The sequence below is a fragment of the Uloborus diversus genome, chromosome 9 (assembly GCF_026930045.1).
Source record: "Uloborus diversus isolate 005 chromosome 9, Udiv.v.3.1, whole genome shotgun sequence".
Classification (NCBI taxonomy): Eukaryota; Metazoa; Arthropoda; class Arachnida; order Araneae; family Uloboridae; genus Uloborus; species Uloborus diversus.
In genome coordinates, this window is record NC_072739.1 from 12,290,307 (window position 1) to 12,316,428 (window position 26,122).

General features: G+C 36.8%; 1 protein-coding gene across 1 annotated transcript in view; it reads right to left on the bottom strand.

Moving 5' to 3' along the window:
- Window positions 1-3,411: 3,411 nt before the first annotated feature.
- The window catches only part of LOC129229545 (serine/threonine kinase SAD-1-like), an 80,490-nt gene continuing 57,779 nt past the window's right edge, over window positions 3,412-26,122 (bottom strand). The window contains exons 14-18 of the mRNA XM_054863866.1: window positions 21,209-21,426; window positions 16,767-16,803; window positions 9,396-9,519; window positions 8,285-8,474; window positions 3,412-3,800 (exon numbers count right to left, since the gene is read on the bottom strand). Coding sequence (XP_054719841.1) covers window positions 3,412-3,800; window positions 8,285-8,474; window positions 9,396-9,519; window positions 16,767-16,803; window positions 21,209-21,426 — 958 coding nt within the window. The remainder of the gene's footprint in view (window positions 3,801-8,284; window positions 8,475-9,395; window positions 9,520-16,766; window positions 16,804-21,208; window positions 21,427-26,122) is intronic.

Sequence of the window (26,122 nt, forward strand, 5' to 3'; positions counted from 1 at the left end):
CAACAAATGGTAATTTCTATCGCTGACCGTTTAGTTTTTATTGATTTTTCAAATGTGTCAGTCATTTTTGGAACACCCTGTACTTTACTTATGACGTCTGAACAGTGAGTTCCTTCTAACATAGAGGTCGTCTACAAATGATGTTAGGCTTTAGGAGGGGGAGGGTGGATCATGAAATTGTGAGTTGGTGACAAGTTGATGGCTGGGATAACAAGAAGCGTGACATCACACATTTTGCTTGAAATAAAACATTTTTTATGACAAAGTGTTTACGTAATACTGTGTGTCATGTGACAACGGATGGGGAGGGGGTTAGTGAAATTGTGTCAGTAGGTGACAAGGGACAGAAAGAGAGAGGATAACAAGTAGTGTGACCTCACAGATTTCGTTTGAAATAAATAATTTTTTTTATGACAATGTGTTTGTGTAATATAAGTTGACATGTGGCAACATAAGGTTAGGGGTTTAGGTAAAATGTGAAATTTTGTGACAAAAGGGAGAGGGATCAAATCTTTTGAAGAGAAGTGTACATTTACTGACAGCCCCATACTCAATAACGTTCCGAAATATTAAAAAAACAACGTCTGATGAACACTTTATGAACATAATGAAACCCTCGGGGAGAGATGTGGATCAAATAACTGATAGGAAATTTTTTCTGGTTTTTCAAAAATAATTTCATATGCACGAAACCTTTCCGAATTCCATAATGAATCACGAAAAAAAAAATTAACGACTACAACATGTGAGGCACTGAAAAGCAAAGGGTGTAAGAGGACTTTTTAAAGTTTTGAATTAAACGCTTGTTCAAACCATAGGTGGGCATTCATTGAAAAGTTTTTCCAAATTCTGTTGCACCCAAAAAGGCTACTATATTTCCATTTCTTGCCCCAAAAATATAAGAAATTCTCCTCCCACTTTGCTAGGTATAATACAAATATTTAATTTGGCCTTTACACACCTTTGCTTCTAGTTGCTTCTAACCTTCTATTGCAGTTTAGTTAAATTTGGCACAATTTTGTTTAGTAATTTCGTGTTTTTTTTCCTTTAAACTTTCATTTTTGATTATTCTGAACTAAGGCGCCCCACATTTTAAAGTTCATCCCCCCCCCCTTTTTTTGGATCTCGTTAACGTGTAGGAAAGTAGTACTTCCAATTTTTGAAGTAAAATTACTCTGAAGCAAATCTGAGACATATTACTTTTTATGTTTTTATCCCTGAAGAGTTTTGAAATACAAATCATATCACGCTTTTAAAGCTTTGATGGATTACGCGGTAATATAAATCCCAACTTTTTCAATCAAAAAATATTTGATGGTTTAGCTGATGAGAAAACTTCCAAGACTTTTCTCTTCAAATCTTATGCCTTTTCTTTTGTAGGTTTATCAGAAAGATGACGAAAGGTCTGTAGGTCAAGCTAGTAATGTCGATATGTATTAATTTCTGGTATGTACTTTTTTAATGTTTGTTCTTTTTCATCATCACAAAAAATGAAGTGGGGGAGTCAAAACTTGTTTTTTAGTTTGTATTCACACGGGTTCAATCCGATTTGAGTCTCAGCATTTAACCAGTTAGCTTGAAACTAGAATATTTCGGTGTTGCTTCTTAGAAGCAAGTGGGGTGATAAGGTTTCTTTGGTATGTAGTCTAAAGCTCAATTACAAGGGGCACTTTTGGTAGAGTCAATAACAGGAAACTTTCGGTCCATTCACAGGTTTACAGTTTTTAAACCTGCTGCAGAGTTCGCAGCACCCAGCTGCGTGCAAAGTCACGCCTCATCGCTTAAACCACGCCTCATTTTGTAATGATTACCACCAGTGTACAAGATCGATCAGTTTTCTTTTTGATGTTTTCGTGATTTATTGACTAGAAGATAGTTTAATCCAACTACTTTTGGAAGAATTCTTACAAAATGGGTCGGGGTTTAAGATTGTGCGAACCCTGTACTGCTAAAATAGGGCGGGACGGAGAACTGAAGTTATACGTTGTCAAAGGTTCTCATCGGTCAAAACTGGCAATCCAATTGCATCACAACCCCCCTCTTTTTCCTTCTGTAATGTCTGGATTTTCTCCCAAAAGTTTTTCAATGTAATAAAGCCTTAACATGCTTAGAGTTACTTAATTGAGGTCTCCCTCGTTTTTTTATTCAATACGTAAATATGGGGAAATAGCTAAGGATGTTATCTAGGGCCTTAGCTGTTTCCGAAAATTCTCTATACCGACAAGATCACGAAATTAACCTAGTTCAGTGCACGGTTAAAACTATTAAATGCGAGTTACTGATTTAATAACGCTACTAGTACGGTATAGTTAAATTTCAATTTTAAAAGAATTTTATGTTCTCTCGTTTTAAATTTCACAATTTCCAAAAATCATATTTCAATGTTACTTAGAAATACTTTTACTCTTAAAAACCAATCCTTACTATCATAATATTTTGATTTTCATCCCTCTTAATATTATTCTAAGCATTCAGTACGAAAATGAGGAGATGAGTGTTTGAATTTCAGGGCATGAAAACTTTAAACGTGAACAATGCTTATGGAATGCCTTCGTGTGCAGAAGACAAAGCTTGCATCGGCTCATTCATATCCAGTGTTCATTTCAGTTTTAATAAAAATGTGACTTGTCCAATTTTCATGTTAATAAGTAGGGTGTAAGTACAGGGTGTTCAAAAATGATTGATACATTTGAAAAATCAATAAAATCTAAACAGGCAGCGATAGAAATGACGGTTTGTTGCATTATGCTTGAGACAACAGTAAATTTTCAGGCAGACAAACTTTCAAAATTAGTTACAATGTTCCTCAACAGATGGCGCTGCAGGTATTTAGAGCCAGCTTAAGGTGTGTCTGTCTGAAAACTTACTGTTTTTTCAAGAATATTGCAAATAAACGGTGTATTTCTATCGCTGCCCGTTTAGTCTTTATTGATTTTTCAAATATAACGGTTATTTTGGCGATCTTACAGATTGCGTTTTCTTTTATACCTTTCAAACTACCTGTAGCGCCATCTGTTGGGGAACAGTGTGACTAATTTTGAGAGTTTGTCCGTATGAAAATTTACTGTTGTCCCACGCAACGAACGGTATATTTCTTTTACTGCCCGTTTAGTTTTTATTGCTTTTTCAAATGAATCCGTCATTTTTGGAACACCCTGTATTTGCCTTACAAAAAAATATTGAAGAAGTTGAAATTGTTTGTGGTATTTTTTGCACAATTTCAAGTTAGAATGTACACTCGAGTGTTCACAATTTGTCTAATGATGTCATGTTGTGAGTTTTGATGTGATGGGAAAGATCAAGACAAATACCCAGATTCTGGCGACCTTGAATCACACTATACGTTTCAAAGGGGAAAGGAAACATAAAAATAAATCATCCTTGAAAAGATTCTCTTTTCAGTAACGTTTGTCACACTTTCGACTTGGTCAGTGTGTCATAGTTCGCACGCCTGCTATTGCCGTTGCTCACCACTTTATCGTCCCGCCTTTGATTCGCTGAAACAGTTTTGGGCGTGGTCGGGCAGTCGAACAGATCCGACGCGTGGTCCTGGTCCGACTTGCATCGGGCGAGGACGGTAGAGCTGGCCACGCCCCCTTGGGCGGGGCGTGTGCCCACTGACATGTCGTCCGACACCCTCAGGGTTGGTGGGGTTGGTGAAAGAGACTCGGATCCACAGGATGAACTGTCACTGAGCTCGTTCGTAGGGCGGCGACTGATTCTTGGGGAGGCGTTGGGGCGCCGCCCCAGGATCTGAGCCTGAATATGTTCACAGATTCGCTTAAACCTTCTTATGGGACCTAAAAGGAAAAAAAAAAGTCTTTTAATGAACTGCAAATACTATTTATTGTCCGTTCACAACGAAATGGCACTTCGCCCCGCCTCCTAGCACGCAGAGTTCGATTAAGAGTGGGGGTGATTGGTGAATCCATTGCTGTGCTTGTAAATAAGACCACGTTAATTTTGACCCGCATTTAAAAAAAGTCTTAGTGTTCCTAATTTTCGAAATCTTCACCATATCTTAATACCCAGATTTCATTTGAAACATTAGTTCTTCAGTTTCTAAAGATATATCGGAGTATGCCTCTTATTTCATCGATATCAAAGATATTTCACGTCACTTAATTGAATACTTGTCAATTATAGAGACCATGATAATGATGAAGCCCAGATCGCCAACGCATACAGCGCCTAGTTATGTGTTCTCCAAATCAAATTTTGGGGATATTTCGAAAATGGGTAATGTGGCACGGTCGTCTCATTTTTTGGTATAAACAATTTTATTTTGGTAATCCTGTTGATTTATAGTAACCCTATGTGAATAGATGTTTCCAGTCTCTTTGTTTAAGAAAAATACCCCTCGCGCAGACGCTGGAGCCAAAAATTGACGCCAATGAAGAAAGATCGCCAGATTCCCAACTATCGAAATCTTCCCCAACTTTTCAATACAGAAGTGACTTTTATTTTCAAAGGTAGGCAGGCACTATCGTGTTTGAACTCAGTGACCTAGTCTGCAAACATCGGCTGATATCGCCAACCTTCGTGTTGGCGATAATTCTAAAAGGAAGTTGCCAGTATGGTCCCTATAGTGCATAAATACCACTTAATATCAAACATGATCTGAAAAGACTATTGAAAAGTAATAGACAACATGAGTATTTCTGCTCCAATTCAAAAATACTAATTCTTATTTAAAGCTCCCTAAGAACATGAAAAGGAAAATACTGTTTAATCTCAGTTACTTGAAACTGAGATTCGAGTCATGAACCAATAAACAAAGTAAACATTTAGTTTTTAAGCTACCAACAAAATAATGCAATCAAAAGTAGATTTGTCCTTTTGCAGTCAATGTCATTTGGCACTAAATTCAAGAATTGTCTCTGAAAAAAGGGTTGCACAATCAATTTCTCCAATTAATTTCTGATTTTTTCAGCATATCGTTTATGCTACAAAAGTCGGAGGAATACGGAGCTAGTTTACATTTGTAAGCAATCAAACCAAGTCTATCTTTATTGCTCTTGAGATGCTCAATGACTAATGAATGACACTTAAATTTTTCTGATAGTTCCATTTTTACTTTTTCGTCTTCTATCAGATTTATGTACTTGCTTAATACGTTCGTAGGTGCGCTTGCTTTTCTCAAAATTTCAATTACGTGTAAAAGTTTCAAAGATGGATTCGGCTTTTTCAACCAGTTCTTCTTTTCAACCACCACGTCTTCAAAATCCGTCCATCTTTTCAATGCTGACAATGCTTTGACTGCTGTCCAAGCGTGTTGCTTTTTGGATAAATTATATTTCAATGCAATATCATTCAGGAAGACTTGATCAGGTTCAAGTGTACTGTAGTGGTATAGGTAACAAAACAGATAATAATTCATCACGGAAGCATGGATATAAGTCTTTTCATCGGTTAGGTCTTCAAAGTACTTGCAGATAATCTTTCCATCGGGTTTAAATTGCTGACCAATGGATGATTTTTTCAAACTATCAACGGGTGACTCTTCAAAATGGTGCTTTGCAAAAGACAATTGGTCGTGGAGTAAAAACATGTGTTCTGCAATTGAGTCTACTAGAAAACTATCAACAAAATATTTGTCGCAGTGGGTATTGAAACAATTTTCAATCTTCCTCAGTTTAATTTTGTCGTCTTTGACATTAAGTGCTTGCTTGTATTTTAATATTGCAGCATCCTCATGTTTGCCAAAGTACAATAGCATATTTTCTGCTTCATCGTATTCACGTGTTTCAATTAAATACAACAAATAGGCGTTTACAGCATCTGGAAACATAATCAGCTCTTTTTGAAAAATACTTGGCTTGAGTGTAGCTTTCATAAACAAAACAATGGTAATTATAACATTCCCGTCGTGGCTTTTTATTGCAGCAGCAAGCAGTTGGATTTTTTCTGGCAATTCTTTATAATACGCTAGGGGTATATCCATTCCCAATACCATATTTTTTACCACATCAGCTGGATCTAATTTACACTTCTTGGCGGTTTTCTTAGCGTAGATTTCTAGAGGATAAAAGTTCAAATCAAATTCTGATAAATTACCTTCGTCATCCTCAAAATGGTTATCCAGTAAACTTTCAGCATTTTCAAGTTCATGACCACCACCGATTCCAACATGCCCCAAAATGTCAAGTCCTTCTTCAGAGGATACGACGAGCTTCGTGCCTGAAGATTCTTCGTCAAAACTGAATCCTTTTGAAGCCAGTTCCCAATAGTTTTCCTCTGGTATTTTTTTCTTTCCATCCATATTTCAATCGAAAAATGTTTCCTTTTTTTTCTTTCTTTCTTTTTCCCGTTACACCTAAGTATTTATAGGAATAAGTTATCCGATTCTCTTAGTACAATCAAATACGTTCGACACATTTTGATTGACTGATAAAAATAATGTTTGTAACAGTGAAATTATAAATCAATTGTTGCCACTGTTATTCTTACTAATGCAAAACTTTGAATACAACGTAGCATATTTATGTACCGGGGAAAGTTTTGACAATTAGGAAATTGGCGATCTTCATGCATTGGTGTCAAATTTTTGGCACCCATTAACCAGTGGTGTACTTTAAGAAATATAAGTTGGAAATGCTTTCAGATTTTAAACAAATGAGATTGAATTTAAAGAGAGAGTGAAATTAAACGGGAAAAAGTTAAGCAAACATGAAAAAAGTGGAGATTGTGACGTCCTCTTTGACTACACCACGACTTAGAGCTGCTATATAAATAGGCCAGGGCATCAGCTTAAGTTTAGCCATTTTGGATCGGATTTTTCATTGTTGCGGAGCTAGGGTTACCAGAGCTAAGTTTTAGGTTTCGCCAAATTTTCTGAAAATGATACTTCATTTAATAAATAATTCACGTGCCGCTAATAATCGCTCGCAGGGAACAATCACCAAACGCGATTACTCGCCAGAAAAGACAACCGCTCAAACACGCGCTCCGATCCAAAAAGGCTGATCTTAAGCTGATGAGCCGGCTCGTATATATAAGGGCCTTACCACGACTTAGAGCGGAGAGCGACTTGTTGCGGAGCTAGGGTTACCAGAGAAAAGCTTCGGGTTTTGCCAAATTAGCCAAAAAATATATTTTATTTAATAAATATTTCACGTGTGCCGCTAATGTGTGAGTGTGATAGCAGTGAAAACTCAACAAACGCGATAACTTGCCAGAAAAGACAGTCACTCAAACACGCGCTCCGATCCAAAATGGCTGATGATCTTAAGCTGATGCGTCGGCTCTTATATATAGGGGGCCTTACCACGACTTTTACACCAGAAACAAGTGTAGAAAACTTAATTTGCACGTTTGTGAGTTATAATTCGCTTAATAAACCTGGAAGGGTTGACATTTTTACACCTGTGTTTGTACTTTATTCCCAGAATTTTACTTAGGCTTTCAACTTGTAGATATTTGAATTTAAGAAATATGATGCGGCAAAAGTTAAAGTATCAACAAAATTGTACTTGAAAAGATTTGTGCATGTTGCGAATGCAGTTACGCCCGCAACGCGCACAAATCTTTTTTTTTTTCGATACAAAAATGTCTTTAGAAAGTGGATACCCTTGAATGCGATACAAAATGGTTTTTTAATGGAAATTGCAATTCAAAACGTAAAAGAATGATTTGAGCGTGTTATGGGTGTGACCGTACAGTCTCATTTTCGAATATGATGTGTGCTTGATGCGTATTCTTGAATACGATGCAAAATGGTTTCTTAATGGAGTTTGCAATCACAAATGTAAAATAAGGATTTGCGCCTGTTGCGGGTGTGACCGTACAGTCACGCCCGCAACACGTAAATCATTATTTTTTCAAAACAGAAATACTTTAAGAAAGTTGATATTTTTGAATACGATACAAAATGGTTCCTCAATGGAAATTAAAAGCCAAAATGTAAAAAAAAATAATTTGTGCGTGTTGCGGGTGTGACCGTACAATTACGCCCGTAACACGTATACAAATCATTGTTTTTTCAATGCAAAAATATTTTTAGGAAGTTGATGCTTCTGAATACGATACAAAATGGTTCCTCAATGGAAATTAAAAGACAAAATGAAAAAATAATGATTTGTGCGTGTTGCGGTTGTGACCGTACAGTCAAGCCCGTAACACGCACAAATAATTATTTTTTCAATGCAAAAAAATTTTTTTTTAGAAATTTGATGCTTTTTTATATGATACAAAATGATACCTCAACGGAAATTACTCGCCAAAGTGTATCGTTGTTACTGTGTTAAAACAAGCTGTTGTCATGAACCATGACATGGACATTTACCTGAGATAAGCGTGAAACTGATGCAATAGACTCCCGGACTTCCGACAGAGTGTATGTCTTGAGGTCCGGCAGCAGAAGTAATGTCCACGTGGAACCGGACGTTCCGCTGGAACACACTCGTGCCCCCTGGCCTCCTGTACTCGACTCGGAAAGACATGGGCGTTAACACGCTGTGGCTCAGGTCTGCAATCTAAGGCACAGAAATCAAAGGGGTGAATCATCAGAATATTTATAATTGTGCCACGGTGAGAGGACGGATGAAGTTGAAGTGGAAACAGAGCACTTCTTGTAGTAGGTAGGATCAGCGAGAACGCACGAGCAATAAAAACGTTACTGCTCGCGTGTTCTTGCCAATCCATTACAAAATAAAGTGTTCTGATTCCTCTTCCTGTTCCTCTGCCATCCCTCCGTGGCACAAAGGTTAGTTTTACAAAAGGCTTTAAGCTGACTTCAGACTGAGGGAAACAGCAACAAAATCCTATTGTTTAGGTTCCAAGGTTGCACAATGTTTTCATTATTTCCTCGGTGCAATCATTGTGCAGCGTAATCCATGGGTTACGGGAATTTAGTTCCTATAGTTTGCCGTCTGATGCTTGGAGTATGCATTGCAAATGCTGTATGCACTGCGAATTGCAGCAATGCATGAGAGTATGCTCGATAATTTATGTCTGTCTATACATATTATTAAGAGGGGGCGGCACTTGTCAACATAGCTGGGGCGGCAATACTAGAGCTGGCCCTGACTCAATTGAATATAAAATTTAGGTGTGGTTATGATTTCAAACTTTTATCGAAAATTAGAACTTTTGCATATTGTTTTATTGGATTAAAAAATCATGCATAGATAAAAAAACAACTTTTGCCACATGTGCAAATTAAATTTTTCATCCCTTATTTTCAACACTATTGTAAATTCTAATATGGTAGTCTATGTATGGATAAGATTGTTACCCCTCCCCCCCTCCCCCGAAAAAAATTCTGGTTGTGCATCTGACGTAATTGATGTGATATTAAGCAAAAAAAAAAAAAAAATGTAGCAGAAGTACATTTTTATTGAAAGGTAACGAGTTAATTTGAAGTAATGTTGTACAAACACTTTTTTCTAACTCACCGAGAGAAAGGCATGGATTAGATCCCCCTTGACAGAACTAAGCGGACGATCTTTCACTAGTATCACATGACTTTCATCCCTTTCTGACGTCATAAGACTTCCAAACCAGGATTTTTTTGTGAGTCTAGAAAAGAAAACATAGTTCAATAAAAGTTTTTTTAAACTATTATAGTTTCGTTGAAAATAATGCGTTATAGGGTATGTTCGAATAGAGTAACCGGTTGCACCAATCGGTTGATTTGATAACGCCAGCGATTGATTTGATGACGTCACGATCAGTGTTATAAGATGTTTTCATTAGTTTTCATCAACCGTTAACTCTATTAAAACATGCCTGGATATTCAGTGGTAAACCACAGTCAACCATTTACTCTATTCGAGCGCACCTATGGCGTTATTTTCATCAAGAAATTCAAGACGTTATAATTGTTCACTCTCCGACGCATGCGCCGAGCATTGAATTGGAATCGTTAACTTTGACTGAACGCGTAAGATTCTGGGCAGGACGTAACGTCAATAGCACTGGTCGAAGACCCACCGTCGTCATTAATGGTGGCCGAGCGACGTTAAATATGCTCGTGGTCACAATGTAGTCCTCCAAGTGAAACGATACCTCTGGGGGTGCCTGACTAGGAAGTTATTTGGCTCCTGGCCTGGTTCTAAATTGTCTCTCGAACTGTTCATAGATGGCACCACCATCTATTGTGTTGTCTGTGTGCTGTCCTGGAAAACAAAATTCTGGAAACATTGTGTTGATTAATAGAGGTATAAGCTTCCCTAGTGGAATAGCAGAAACCTCAATATGTGTGTGAAAGAAAGAACGTCAATAGAAGTGCAATTATAAATGTTTGTTGTGATTTCGTACATACTATATAGTACTTTCTTCGTGTGTGTAATCTACGATAAAAAACAATCTAGTATTTTTAGTATCCTTCTGTAGATGCTTTTAGCGTGAAGATTAAACAAACCCACGGCAAGTTTCGATTGAACGGTTGAACAGTGGGTAAAGGTAAGCTGATTTTTTTTTTAATGTGTATATAAACTCTAGATGATTTAGCAACTGCAAAATTATTTTGCTATCTTAATATCAAACGTTCAGTGTCAAAACCAGCTCGAGCCATGAATTTTCAAAATTTCCTTTATTTTGCAATTTGATACCGTCAACCGGGGTGAATTTGCCCACTTTCAAATGTTAGATTGTATCATTTCTGAAACTTGAAAACGCATATTTTTTTCTAGTATATTGAAGAGGAACTGCCCTGAATGAACGGTTTAACCCTTACGTTTGCTGTCCAGCTTCAAAAATGATACAAACTCACACTTGAAAAAGGACAAATTTGACCCCGTAAATGGAAAAGTGGCCGTGAGTCACTCCGGTTGAAGGTGAAAATGTCCTGCTCAGTTAGAAGATGGTGGTCAAAATTCTGTTTTCTTTTTAGAAAATGGCCCAATTCTTGATTTGTTTTTTTATTCTGTCACTCCTGTGGAATACAGATTCAACTTATTTTAGTAGGTACTAAACGCCTCTTAAAATACATGTTTAATCCTTAAACATAATGGAAAATATCATTAATAACATTTGTTCCTTCGAAAACACTATTTAAACAGATTCAACTGAATCTTGGGGAAACAATTGCTGTAAAAGCACTTATTTTAGCGAGGATTTGATTTCCTCGAGTCCGACGTTACCGTGAAATATTTGAACATTCAATGTATAATCAACTTTCAATTCCGTTCATATAAAATTAGGGACATTTTCAACTCGCGAAATCACCGATATCTTCATTTTCGTGACAATTACGGCTCGCTAAAATAATTGCATTTACAGTACTGGAAACAAATACAATCATTAACGTGCATTGAAATGTTTTGTGAATTTTACAAAACCCGGTTTTTATTTATTTAGTTTTCTTTCTTTTATTTTTTCAAGAAAAACCTACGAAATATTTCCGGTGTAATACTGCTCATGAAAAAGCACAATTTTTTTTTTCAAAGTCAGGAGGTATAAAGTCTATAAACTTCGTGCACATTTTGTGGGAATTTTTTCAATACACATTTTACAGATTAGTTTCCTACTTTACGGAACGAAATGCAACGAAAAATATATTTTTAGAGTGATGATTAAAATTTTTGGCTAATGTCAGAGAGAAAAATGTAATCTGTTAGCTCTTTTAATTTCTGATAAATGTTTTTATGGTGCCCCACCTCTCCCAGTTTCGCCGACACGGATTTGCTTTCTCCCCTGCTTTTCAGTTCCGATAATATCGTTTGATATATTTAAGGGGGGGGGGGTTAAATGTCGGTGAAACTGGGGAGATACCGTTTTTATGACTATGTAACAAATAATCATTCAGCTCCAAAAAGAACTTTTCCCTCTAGATGATAAGGTAACTATCTTATAGCAAAATTTTTCAAATAGTTTCACTTTATTCAATGATTGAACTAACAATTAGTTTCCATCCTTTAATTTCAAGAAAATAACTGATGCAATGTTTTCTCAAACATTATGGCCGGGAGGGAGGAAGGTGTGTCCATCTTTCGTAAATTTTAAGAAAAAAAAAAGACCCGTAAAAGCAAAGTATATAAATATGCATCAAGATACAGAAAAGAAAAAAAAAAAAAACCTCTGTGAATATAAATTGCCAATAAAAAATGTTTGAAAAAAAAATAGAACCGACTTCAAATTTGCTCTAAAAAGTGAAAAATAATTTTATTCTTTAAACACCATCGATAATGCTTTTAAACATAATTTTTGAAGTTGGCGCAAAAACAAAACGTAAAATCCAGTGCAACCATCTTCGTTCATATTTTTTTTCAGAAAAGCATCCAAAGTTACGAATGAAAGATTTATATCGTTATTCAAATATGCTGTCATCAATGCATAATGTATGTGATAGTGAAGAAACTGGGCCTGGTTAAATTTATAGTATAGTTGAGTTACGGCAGTGAATGATTTTATCTATCGTTTTTGCGCCAACTTCAAAAATTATGTTTAAAAGCATTATCGATGGAGTTTAAAAAATAAAATTATTTTTCACTTTTTAGAGCAATTTTGAAGTCGGTTCTATTTTTTTTTTTTTTTTTTTCAAATTTTTTTTATTTTATTCTTCTTAGTGTAAATGTAGGTATTTCAGAAATAATAAGAAGTTACCATCACGAAACTTCGCCTTATTTTTTTCATATAAATGCTCCATACTAAAAAAAAACTACAAACACGCATTAAACTTTAGGCGATTGGCACTAAAAACTTATCTTTGTTTCTCTCTGGAATTCATGTGTAGTTAATTTAATTATAACCATTTAAGTATTATGTTTTCCCTAACTAGTTTCCATTTCACAGCATACAAGTTGCTTGTTATGCAATCCTGTATTTTCTTACTTATCCCTGATTATCTGTCATTGGCGTAGATGATAACGATAAAAATACTGTGTAGTTCAGGCAAACCAAATGGTAGCATTGTGAAGGCTAAGCAGATCCTAATTACTGCATCACCTCGCTTCCAGGTTAGGTTTACCCCCACTATGGAGCAATAGCACTGAAGAAGGGAAGATTTCGATAATTCACATCTTAATATATAAAAATCAATGTCCTGAGATAATATATATATATATATATATATATATATATATATATATATATATATATATATATATATATATACATATATACATATATATATCAACGCACAGCCAATACCGCTGAAGCTTCAGACTTGAAATTTGGCAGACATGTCCGTATGATTACAAAAGTAACCACTAAGAAAGGATTTTTCGAAATCTCAATTAGTTCGGGAGAAATTAATTAAAACCCCTTAATTTCTGCGAAATTAAAACCTGTCATTGAAATTCAAATCCCTTATTTTCGAAGGCTTTCCTCCATTCAAATCATTATTCAGTACTTCATCTCAACTTTTGGTCGATAGCGAACTATAAATTTGATATTGTTTTTGTTTCTCACGTGATTCTTCGAGGCTTTTCTCAAGTCAAATCATAATGTTTCTGTCTTTTGCTTTCGTTTTTTCAAAACTAGAAACGAAGTTTTTAAGAACATCATCACTGGCGGACTATCCTTTTGAATTTAGAAGAGTGCAGTTTCCTGTTAAAGTTTGCTTTGCAATAACCATTGATAAGTCACATGGACAGACATTAAAAGTAGCAGGGATCGATTTAAGAGAAGACTTTTTTTTCAAACAGCCAATGTTGTGTAGCTTGCTCCAAAGTCAGTTCATCAAGCAGCTTAATAATTTTAGCCCAAGAAAAAAAAAAAAAATGTTGTATACAAAGAAGTTCTCACTTAAACATAGGCATAACAATAAAATGTAGATGACCTGTGTTTGCAAAGATAATCAATACTTTAAAAGGATCGTTAGTAACAGTTAAAGATCGGTTAAGGACAAGGGCATATATATAAGGAGTCCAGGGGCCCCGGGATCCTCCCAAAATTAGAAAAAAATTATAGGTAATAAGTAATTATTACAGGGGATTTTCGAAACTAGGTGCACCAAACACTGTTAAACCCTGCTAATTCCATTACCCGAGCAATATCGGGTACGGGAATGCTAGTAGACTTAATATAAATCAGCAGGGTTACCAAAATCAAATTATTTATGCCAAAAATGAGACGACAGCGGCAGATTCCCGATTATCGAAATATCCCTCTGAAGAAACTTGATGCTTGCTTCAGAGAAGCCTTCATTCAAAATTATCACTACAATTACTATTAATGTTACTGTCTTATGGCACCAAACTTTTATAACAATGGGTTTTATATTTAATCATTTAATAGGGAAATTGCATGAAATTTGTTGTTTTTTGCCCATAACTTTTTTCTAAAGGACAAATATGGTCAAGCAAAGTAATGGGACCTAAGTTGAGCCATCCCCTATCCATTAAAAAAAGAATCATCAAAATCGGTTCACTAGGTGAGACGCTGTGAGTGGACAAACAAAACAAAAAACGAGCTGATGTGTGCATCACATGACTTCCTTTTACTCCAATTTAATGTCATTTCCCCATTATTCGCTATTTTAATGTGATTCAATATTTATTCTCTAAATATCACCAACAATTGCCAAATTGAAACCAAAAAAAAAAACCCCGCCAAATTTGTCGCCAAGTTGGCGACAAAACTTGGCGACCAAAAGACTGGCGATATATCGCCAAGTGTCCGACAAATTATAACGCCACTTGAGTTTACATCGAAATTAACAATGATTTCCCCCCAAAAAGGTGCAAAAGACCCCCTTAGGAACATCCGAAAGCAACCAAAAGGGGAGGTGCACAACTAGACCCCACTACGAGTCTATGTACCAAATTTCAACTTTCTAGGACATACCATTTTTGAGTTATGCGAGATACATACGCACATACGCACATACATACAGACGTCACGAGAAAAGTCGTTGTAATTACCTCGGTGATGGTCAAAATGGATATTTCGCGTGTCTATACATTCTTAGGCACTTTTCCGCATGTGGTCGAATCGAAAAAAAAACTCAACATTCATTTGGGGGTGAGCAAAATGGAAATTAAGGGCGATTTTTGAGTGAAAATTTTTTCGCGAATACAATACTTCCTTTTTTGTAAAAGGAAGTAAAAAACATACATACGGTATGAACTGAAAACCGCCTCCTTTTTGAAGTCGGTTAAAAAATCACAAATTTGTTTGGAATTAGTCGTTTTATGTAGCAGACATAAATAAGTAAAATTGTGAAGAAAAAAAATGCTTATGTATATTAAAAAAAAAAATTCTAACTTTACACTATTACTAACATATACATTGCAATATGATTGCATTCAGAAAACAAACTTCTTTTTGAAATTCGCATTTATGTCTGTTACATAAAACGACTAATTCCAAATAAATTTGTGATTTTTTAACCGACTTCAAAAAGGAGGCGGTTTTCAGTTCATACCGTATGTATGTTTTTTTTTTTTTTTTTTTTTGTTTGTCCACTCACAGCGTCTCACCTAGTGAACCGATTTTGATGATTCTTTTTTTAATGGATAGGGGATGGCTCAACTTAGGTCCCCCCTTATTCAATAATTTACTGAATATACCATGCCTTGTCTTCAATCTCCGAGTTGAACCGAACCATTGCTTCGGTCACTAGTCTGGTCTGTGCTGTGCTACTTCTATATTAGCTACCAGTTTGGCACTCTTGGCTTCCTTAAGAGGTTTTTCCATCTCCAGCTCAGTCATTTCCTATGCCGGGCTGATGAGTGCTAATAAGCACAAAACTGCAGTCCTCGGCTGGAAATGACTGCGTTTTTTTGCGGTGCATTTCATGTACTTTATATTTAGGTTGTTTCTATTTCTACTATGTTTCACCATTCACACACCTCGGGGCAAAACGCCTGTGATGCTATTCGTATATTGATATTTTCTGGCCGCTTCTCATAATATTGTATAAAAGTGGCACTACCCACGTTGAAAAATATAGTTTCATCTTAAAGCAAATTAAAATGTCCACAAATAAACGTAGTATGGGATTTGTCTGTAAACAAAAAAAAATTATCTTCACCGCTCGATAACTATTGGACTTTCTACAACCACACAAAATGGTGCTTCTTTTTTTAAAGTTATTTTCTTAATTTTTTTTTCTAAAAGTAAGTACTACTAAAGCACTTACTACCGCGAGGCTTTAATTTTCGTCCTTTTCGGGAGCCCGTCATAATCGCGAAAATTTATCCCTCGCGATATATTTGGTACTTTCGGGGTTTTCCAACTTTTGGTGTTGTTCATATAATATTCGCGAAAATTGATGCCTCGCGGATTATTTGGTACTTTCGTGATTTTTCAGCTTTCGTTGTTGTTCTTATAAAATTCGCGAAAATTGATGCCTCGCGGATTATTTGGTACTTTTGTGATTTTTCAGCTTTCGCTGTCGTGTATATAAAATTCGCGAAAATTTATGTTTCCCGGAATTACAGGCACTTTCGTGATTTTGCAGCTTTCGCTGCTGTGCATATAAAATTCGCGAAAATTGATGCCTCGCGGATTATTTGGTACTTTCGTGATTTTTCAGCTTTCACTGTTGTGCATATAAAATTCGCGAAAATTGATGCCTCGGGGATTATTTGGTACTTTCGTGATTTTTCAGTTTTCGCTGTTGTGTATATAAAATTCGCGAAAATTGATACTTCGCGGATTATTTGGTACTTGGAGAGTTTTTTGAGCGAAAGTTAAAAAACTTTTGCTGCTGTTCATATAAAATTCGCGAAAATTGATGCCTCGCGGATTATTTGGTACTTTCGTGATTTTTCAGCTTTCACTGTCGTGCATATAAAATTCGCGAAGTTTCTCGAATCAGCTCGCGCAATAATGCGTTCTAAATAAACATTGAGAATTTACATAAAAAATATACTTACTCTGGAGAAGATTCTGGCGTCAGTCCAACTTCATCAGCTAAGGAAAAAGACGCATAATTATTAATTCAAATTTGAATAAAAGTACAGTGTGAAAGAAAATTAAACAATATAGAGGAATTCGGGGCAAGATGAAGAATCGTATTCGCATCTTACTTAATTTTGCAGACAAAAGAATGTAGCATTTATGGATTTGAAGGAAACGAGTGCGAGAGACCTTACTGAGGATAGTGTAGGGGAGGATAGGCATAGAGTTTCATCTATTGTTGATAGAGTGTTTATTGTTCAAAGATTCGGTGAATTTATTCGTGACTAGAATGTCGCCCGTCAAATGTTAAACATATTATCAAATTATCATGCCGTGGCGCGAATTTCATTGTTGAATCTCGCTCGTTACCCGATCATCGGCTATTATATATATGAGGATTCATCATATCTAACCGAGGTTCCATACTTTTTAGGTTCTGTGCCACCGCTTGAACATCGACATAAGGTCACGACCCCTCCCCCTCTCCTTTCGCATACGTGGCTAATACAAGCTGTACTATTGGAAACTGGAGCTGATTAGGAAATCTAAAACTAGTTAATAAGCAAAAATCTAGATATTTTCACGCACAAAATTTAACACTATTGCACAAAACTTTATTCAGAACGTATTACTAGAACATATGAAATCTAAAAAACAAAAAACACATGTACAAGTTTTTTTTTTTTTAGGTAATTTAGGATTTAGGTGAGGTTGGCGTGCACCCATTTTATCACTTTGAAAACATTAATGAGGCTGTTATTTAATATTCTCATGTGACGACAAAATTTGATAAATCAACGTTTGATTCCTTTTTTAACCTGATACAGCCTCCGACGTCATCCTTGAAACTCTTCTATGCCCCCCAGGTTGAGAACCCCTGGTATATAAGGCCTCGTCAGTTTTAAATACGTCACATTTATTTCCGTCAACTGTTTTAAGTAATGTTTAACATAGTGTACCGCATAACAAACCTAATTTCAAATTAAGTAAAAGGAGATAGTAAATATCTGCTACAACGGAACAAAATAACCATCTCGTCACATATCGCAAAGAAAACAATGCAACCATGATATGGTTTCCAGTGCACATCACTCATTGATTGTAACCATTGGATGTTTCATTTTTAGGAGCGCTAAATCCCCCCCCCCCTTCCGCACAGTGGAGCGAAAACAAAAAAAAAGCGCTTATAAATTGGTTTTCTTTCCTATATTCAACCAATTAAATATTAAAAAAATTGCAAAGGCCTACCTCTTAGGCAATCAGAACTGGAATTTTAGAGCTCTTCGTCCACTACAAAGCTAAAGGGAGCCTTTAGAAAGTTGAAGAACCATGAGCGCGAGAAATTAAAAAAAAATGCTTTTAAACAGCCTATAATATTCTTTTTTAATTAAAGACCGGTATATTTAATTTCTTTCGGGGTGTCTAACGATAGCGATAGGATGAAAAAAAAATGAATAACCGAATTCTCAAACCGAAAATCGGTTTTTATCAGCACAGAAAACTTGGGAATTCAAAATTATTTTTTTCAAAACACTCTACAAAAAAATGTCTTTTTATGTCCTCTTTAAAATTAATATTATTTAGTCATCAAGGATCTGTAGAAAGACCCTAAAAAGGAATTAGCTGCGTAAACCTACGAACTTTGGATCCTGAGCCCAAACAAATCGGAAAAACTCCCTAATTACATGCCTATGTTAACAAACAAGCGAGAGAGGTTTAAAAACATTTTAAAGCGCTTTTTGGCGTTTTCGCCACACTGTGGCCCGTCAAGTCCTCGATAGTTTTTGTCTCACATCTAAATGAATCGGTCATGCAAAAACATATTTATCTGCTCCTTAGCACTGCTTATTGCTCATTTTTTTATTACTAAAATTGTAATTATGCATGCTTAATATGCAACATTTTTACAAATATATTTGTATCATATTATCTTCAACGAAAATGTCATCTTGCTCCGTATTTGGGGCAAAATGACGAACGATTCCATTTTCCGAAAAGGACTCTTCATATCAAAAAATTTTAAAACCATTTGTATGTCATCCCATCTATATATATAAAAATGAATGTTTGTCTGTAAGTCATCCATGAACTCAAAAACCGGCAGATTTGGCTGAAACTTTCACCGTTTGTTATTTTTGGTACTGGGAATGTTTATAGACCAGTTCGAAAAAAATCCGATCGATAGTTCCTTTTTTATTCCAATTTAAGTCACAATCCATTGGATAAATACGAATAAAATTATCGGCTGCAGAAATTAATTCGCATGAAAGATCTCATTGATAAGAAGTTAGCTGTTGCCATTTTTCTTGAGTTTGAACAAATAAATTCTTTCTTTATTGTTTTATGGCTTTTCATGCAACGGGGGGATTTAAAACTTTTTCTATTTGATATTTTTAGCGATTGATTGATCTTGCAAACTGCGTGAGTACAAAATTTGAGTATAGTCACGGCTTCACTTGATACCTGGACCGATTATTATGAAAATTGCTATATATATGTATTTTTCCACGGAGAAGGTGCATAATATGCTCATTGAAGCCACTCGCCACCTGGTGGCACTGCAGAGTAGCAACTTCTGCCCCGTTCAACCGATTGTCATGAAAATCAGTATAATGATGTATTTTTTTGTTGGCGTAGCAACGCACGTCGGGTACAGCTAGTAGCTTTATAAATTAAAGGTAATCTCAAGAATTTCAGATGACAAATTATCGGTTAACGTTACATTTTTTTTAAAATCCTGTAAAATAAAAAATAAAAATTGTTAAGGTCCTCACCCTCCACCCCCCCCCCCCAAAAAAAAGAAAGAAAACTTCTATATTTTCTGTAAACATGAAAACAGTACAATTTTCAGACACACGTGGTTTTTATTCATAAACTGTAACGAAAGTTTAAATTATAATCGTATTCTATTGAGAATTGCGCTAGATGCATATCTAACCGCCCCCTCCTCGCAAAGTGCATACTTTGTCGATTCAGTACCACACAGCACGGCTATGTTGTAAAAACAGCTCCTCAAACGTGGTAGACTGCATTCTACGGCAACTCGGAAGTTCATAAGTTTCCCATTCGGATATGAATGCATAGAAAAAGCTTGATTTAGTTCATTTGGTAGTTTTTCTGTTAAATACTACGAATGTAATAAGTTAAACCTCTTTAATGTAAGAAAACAAGATTGCTTCTTTGGGGACTAAAGGACCATTCTACGGAAAAACGAACATTTTGCCCAGCACATGACAGCTCATATATTACATTGAAAATAATAATTTAAAACCGTAACGTCAATGTGTCCTTTACACCTCCTGCAAGTTTGAGTCAATATTTATTCCACTCCCTATATAAAATGGAGGCCACTTATTGGAATGTCGGTTAAAAGAACATCCCGCTTAGTGTAATAAATGTTTAATGTACCAAACTTGTATTTTGTCATTTTTATCCCAGATAAAGGATCAATCCGCTTATTAGAATATTTATTCGTGGCAAAGAGGATGCTTGACAGTACAACCACATGAATGACCCTTATGTGACTAACATACATAGTATGAGGGTCAGTCAATAAATAACGAAACAGAGGCTAAAAAACAGATTTTATTCGACATTCTTCAAAAATTCTGGCCGAAATTGTTTCAACACTTATTCCACTGGGAAGTTAGCAAGTTAGTCGTATGATTTCGAGCTCACGAAAGTCCTTTGGATGTTGCTGGCACCAATTACGCACGCACTCCTTTACTTCATCGTCCAAATGAAATCATTGTCCCCGAAGTGCCTTCTTCAGTTCCCCAAAGATGTGGGATCACATGGGGATAATTCTGCACTATAAGGGGAGTGGTTCGGGATTTCCCACTTAAATGTCCGTAAAAGTTCTTTTTTTGCATTGGCTGTCTGGGGTCTACAGTTGTCGTGCAACAGGATGGCAGTACGTGAAAGTTTACCGGGACTACAGACAGTCAATGCAAAAAAAGAACGTTTACGGAAATTTAAGTGGGAAATCTTGAACCACCCCCTTATAGTGCAGATCTATCCCCATGTGATCCCACATCTTTGGGGAACTCAAGAAGGCACTTCAAGGACAACGATTTCTGTCCGACGTTGAATTAAAGGAGTACGTGCGTGATAGGTGCCAGAAGCAGCCAAAGGACTTTCATGAGCACGAAATTATACGACTAACTTGCCAACTTCCCAGTGAAATAAGTGTTCAAACAATTTAGGTCAGTATTTTTGAAGAATGTCGAATAAAATCTGTTTCATTGCCGCTGTCTCGTTTTATTTTGACTGCCCCTAATGCCTAACATGATCCTTCATTCTAGACAAAGACGTCTTCCGTGAAGTACCATCATTCATTTGCGATGTAATTTGTCCGAATTAAATCAAAACCGACATTTGCAATAAGTGTTCATAACTGTTAGGATTTATGCCTCACCTTGCAGTTTCCGCCTGTGGAACCTAGGACTACCGAGAAAGCTGTTTTTGATGGTGGAGAGCCTTGATTTCCAGTAGGGTTGGTTGATGCAAGGTGAACCCGGCGGCGTGTTCAAGGGACTTTCGTCTGGGGTGGTGCGTGGGGTGGGTTTCGGGGAGTTCATTGGCGAAATCGATGGACTCCCGGAATGCAGGTGTCCAGTACTCCGCCTGCTTCTTCTGCAGCAAAAAGAATCAAATTAAAAGTGAAAAATAATACGAAACAAAATTTGATCATTATCAGTAAGTTACCGGCCTATAACCAGGGCTAAGGCAGAAATACATGAAATACACCGCCAACTCAGTCATTCCATCCGAGGACTGCAATTTCGTGCTTATTAGCACTCAGCCCGGAATAGGAAGTGTCATACATGAAATACACCGCCAGCTCACTCATTCCATCCGAGGACTGCAATTTCGTGCTTATTAGCACTCAGCGCGGAATAGGAAGTGTTATACATGGAATACACCGCCAGCTCAGTCATTCCACCCGAGGACTGCAATTTCCTGCTTATTAGCACTCAGCCCGGAATAGGAAGTGTCATCATACATGAAATACACCCCAGCTCAGTCATTACATCCGAGAACTGTAATTTCGTGCTTATTAGCACTATCAGCCCGGAATAGGCAACGTAGACACTTCCTATTGTATGTGTAGACCCTTCCTATTCCGGACTGAGTGCTAATAAGCACGAAATTGTAGTCCTCGGATGGAATGACTGAGATGGCGGTGCATTTCATGTAAAATTTTATCATATCAAGTTTGAATTTTTACTGTCAATGATTATGCTGCCGTGTGCAAGTAAAAGGCAGTAACAGCAAATTTTTCATTTTTCTCATTTTTTTGCATTTTTGTCATCTGTTGCATGTTATCTTTAGTGTACAAGATCGCTTATTTGGTTTTCGCTGAAAAAAAAGCGCGAAAAAAAAAAAAAACGTCTAATTCCAACAGTTTCCTATTGTTAGTATTGAATCCACCACACATTTCTTCAAATATCTCGAAAACTCATTTGTGCAGATACTTCCGTTTACCTATACACGGCAGTATAGGTGGAAAACATTAAAAAAAAAAGTTTCTTATTTTCAAAGTATTTTTTTCTGATTTCAAATTTGTATGCTCTACAGAATGATCCGAAAATAGGCCGGTGTCCTGTATATGTATCCCAACCCCCTAAAACGACAAACAGAAGATATTCACCACGTCTTGTTATAACACCCTACAAAAGATAAAACGGGACACAGTAGGATGCAAAATCTTTTTGAAGCAGCCACAAAAACTTTCAACTTAAACATTTTTGATGTCGGTGTTTTTGGTTGTCGTTCATCAGTTCGAACTGCGGGAATTAAAACCTACGTTTAATGGTGTGTTTTTAAGCGAAACTTCTCCTTCACCGAAAAAATAACAATTAAGGTAAAACACCAGTACTGGTCAGTTAATCGGTAGTGGCCACTTCAAGTTTACTTTTGTACTTTGAAGAAAGAAATGAACAATAATAGTGTGATTTTTTTGTTGATGCACTCCTGTTTGTGAAAATTGCAACACCGCGAAGGACTTACGCGAGTGAGCTGAAAATTGCAGGAAATGTGAAGTAGGGCATGATATGCAAATGATTAGAATTGCAGACCGGTAACGCATGCGTATGCTGAGCAGCGCCCTCTAGACGGCGGATCGAACCGAATATAAATAGACGGCTGTAGCGAGGCGTGTATGATTATCGGTGGTTATATGCTAGAGTAAACGTTAACAGAACCTTTACTATGCCTCTTCGACGAAAGAAAGCGAAATTTGAGCAAATTTTGGAGTTTGAACGGGGCAGAATCGTCGGCCTTCGCGAAGCTGGATTGTCTGATCGGGCAGTAGCCGCTCGTGTGCAGCGTAACAGCAGCACAATCATGCGTGTTTGGAAGCAGTGGACAGACGAGGGTCGGACAGCTCGGAAATCCGGGAGTGGACCCCGAAATGTGACGTCAGCTCGCGATGACAGACACCTGGTGCGTATGGCGCTGACGGACCGCACAGCTTCTTCTAGACAATTGGCAGCACAGTGGTCAACAGCTACAGGTGTTTCATTGTGTGCTTCATCCATTCGGAGACGTCTGCTGCAGCGTGGGCTGCGCGCAAGGATTCCTTCATACAGGATTCCTCTCACGCAAAACCATCGCCGCCTGCTGCTACAATGGGCCTATGTGGATAGGAGCTGGTGTGCTGATTCGCAGCAGGTCGTCTTTTCTGACGAATCCCGCTTCAGTTTGGGGCTCCACGATGGCCGAATTCGTGTCAGGCGCTATGCTGGTGAACGCACATTCCGGAGTGCATTATTGAACGCCACAGTGGACGAACACCCGGAGTTATGGTCTGGGGTGCCATAGCATATCATGGACGATCACAATTGCTACGAATTGTGGGCAATTTGAACAGTACCCGATACATAAACGAAGTTTTACAGCCCCAAGCTATTCCTTTCCTGCAAGGATTGCCAGGGGCTGTATTCGGGCAGGATAATGGCCGTTCACATGTCGCCAGGACTGTCAAATCCTACCTTGATTCGCAGCAGGTACAGCTTCTTCCTTGGCCTGCATATTCCCCGGATATGTGACCGATTACACATGTGTGGGATTTCGTTGGGCGGCGTCTCGCTCGTGATTCTCGTTCTGTTGCTTCGACAGACGAAGTTTGGTTGCGCATACGAGCAATATGGAATACTCTTCCGCAGGCAGATATTCAAACTTTATTTCATTCCATGCCGAGCCGTGTAGCAGTTCTTATTGTGGCGCGTGGTGGCCACACAAAATACTAATTTCTATCTCTTTTTATTGTTTTTTTTTTTGAAAATGTAATCATTTATTTGTACCATCACCACTCAACTGTGTATTAAATTTCATTCAACTATGATGCTTTCTTCATGGTGTTGCAATTTTCACAAACAGGAGTGTACTTAATGTAACTATATCATATTGAATCCATTTTATTCATCAGTTATTTGAATTTAAAGTAGGTAAAGTAAATACTTCAGATGTGAGAATGCCAGATAGCCACTACTGAAATTTTCAGATTTTGGAGTAGCCACTGCTAGATCAAATTTGAGGTTTGAGAAAAAATTTATTTAAACTTATTTCTTGATTTATTTTTAATTTATATTATTTATTTTATTTTATTCTGTTTATATTTCATTTCATTTATTTATTTAGTTTGTGTGTGTATATGTCATTACGTAGGAGAGAACTTTTCTAATGAAATAATAATAATAAAAAAATAATTGAAAATAAAAAAAATAAACAAATAAAAAATTTAAAGAAAAATAAAATAAAAATGAGAAGAAAAAAGAAAAATACTTTAAAAAGTAAATAAAATTTAAAAAGAGAGCTAAAAAATAAAAAAAATCAAAATGGAAGGAGCTGAGAACAATTTGGGGGGGGGGGGGGGATTAGCACCATTGAACTGGGGGGGGGGCGGATCGGCACCCCTGCTCGCGCATGGCGACTAATGACTAGGCTTGCCAGACGTCCCGGTTTTGCCGGGACAGTCCCGATTTTCAGACGAAATCCCGGTGTCCCGGCCGGATTACTTCACGTCCCAGAAGAAGATATATTTGCTTACAGATGACCAGAAAAGTCCAAAAATATTCAGTAAGTTACCGCCCTATAGCCAGGGCTAAGGAAGAAATACATGAAATACACCGGCAGCTCAGTCAGTTCCAGCCGAGGACTGTAGTTTCGTGCTTAAGAGGTTTTTCACCTCCAGCTCAGTCACTCCTATGCCGGACTGATGAGTGCTAATAAGCACGAAACTGCAGTCGTCGGCTGGAAGTGACTGAGCTGGCGGTGTATTTCATGTAAGTCCAAAAATGGTTGACTGTGAAGGATTCTTTAAGATAATTACTTTGTTTCTTGTAACATTTTTTGTAAAATAAGTATTAAATTAGCTTGAGAGGGTTTTTGAAACCAAAAACTACTTTCTACAAAAAGACCTAGTCAATGAAAAGCATGTGCTTCTTCTTACTAAAGTAACTTCTAAACATTATCATGTAAGAAATAAAATTTTTAAATTTATGTGCATGTGTAATTTATCATTTGTGGTTTAAATTCATAATTAAATTAGTAACCATTTCTTCATAGCATTGAGAATGAACTGCCCTCTAAAACGCTCCTAAAAACCCGCAAGGGGTGGGTACCCCTTCAAATACCCGTGACTTGGGGGGGGGGCGGCATTCTAGTGTCCCGGTTGAAATTTTCAGAAATCTGGCAAGCCTACTAATCACCCACTAACCACTAATCAATAAAATAGATTTATTAAAGGCTGGAAAAAAATGTATTGTGCTTAAACTTGAAAATTAAGTTTAAAATTTTAATTTTCATTCCCAGCTATCGTTATTATCGATTTTTTTTTCAATTATCACAACTAGATCGTAGAGACAGCATAACAAGATGAGATATAAGGTGCCGTCCACAAGTGATGTTTTGTTTTGAGGGGATGGGGAGGGGGTCGTAAAAATGTGACAGTTCGTGATTAGGGGAAGTGAGGGCTTAACCAGAAGTGTGACATCATGTTTTTTTTTGTTTTTTTTTTTCATGGGGGACGGTAGACTAAAAAATCAAAATTTTGATTTTTGTGTTTTGTTGTACTTCAAACATTTCTCTTCCTAACGCAAAAAACCGCTTAGCGACTGGGCATTTTTTACCAAAGTTACAACTGCTTAAAGTTTGCACACAAAATGATTTTTCATGAGATACTCTCGTCAAACTCAGCTGTTCAGATGTAAACAAAGCAGGAAAAGTTAAACTTTAATAATCTCTCCTATTAATTTTTAATTAAAATATTATTGTATATTGTTATTTGGCAGCGGTTATACTTAATTGTAACTGATTATACAGATTC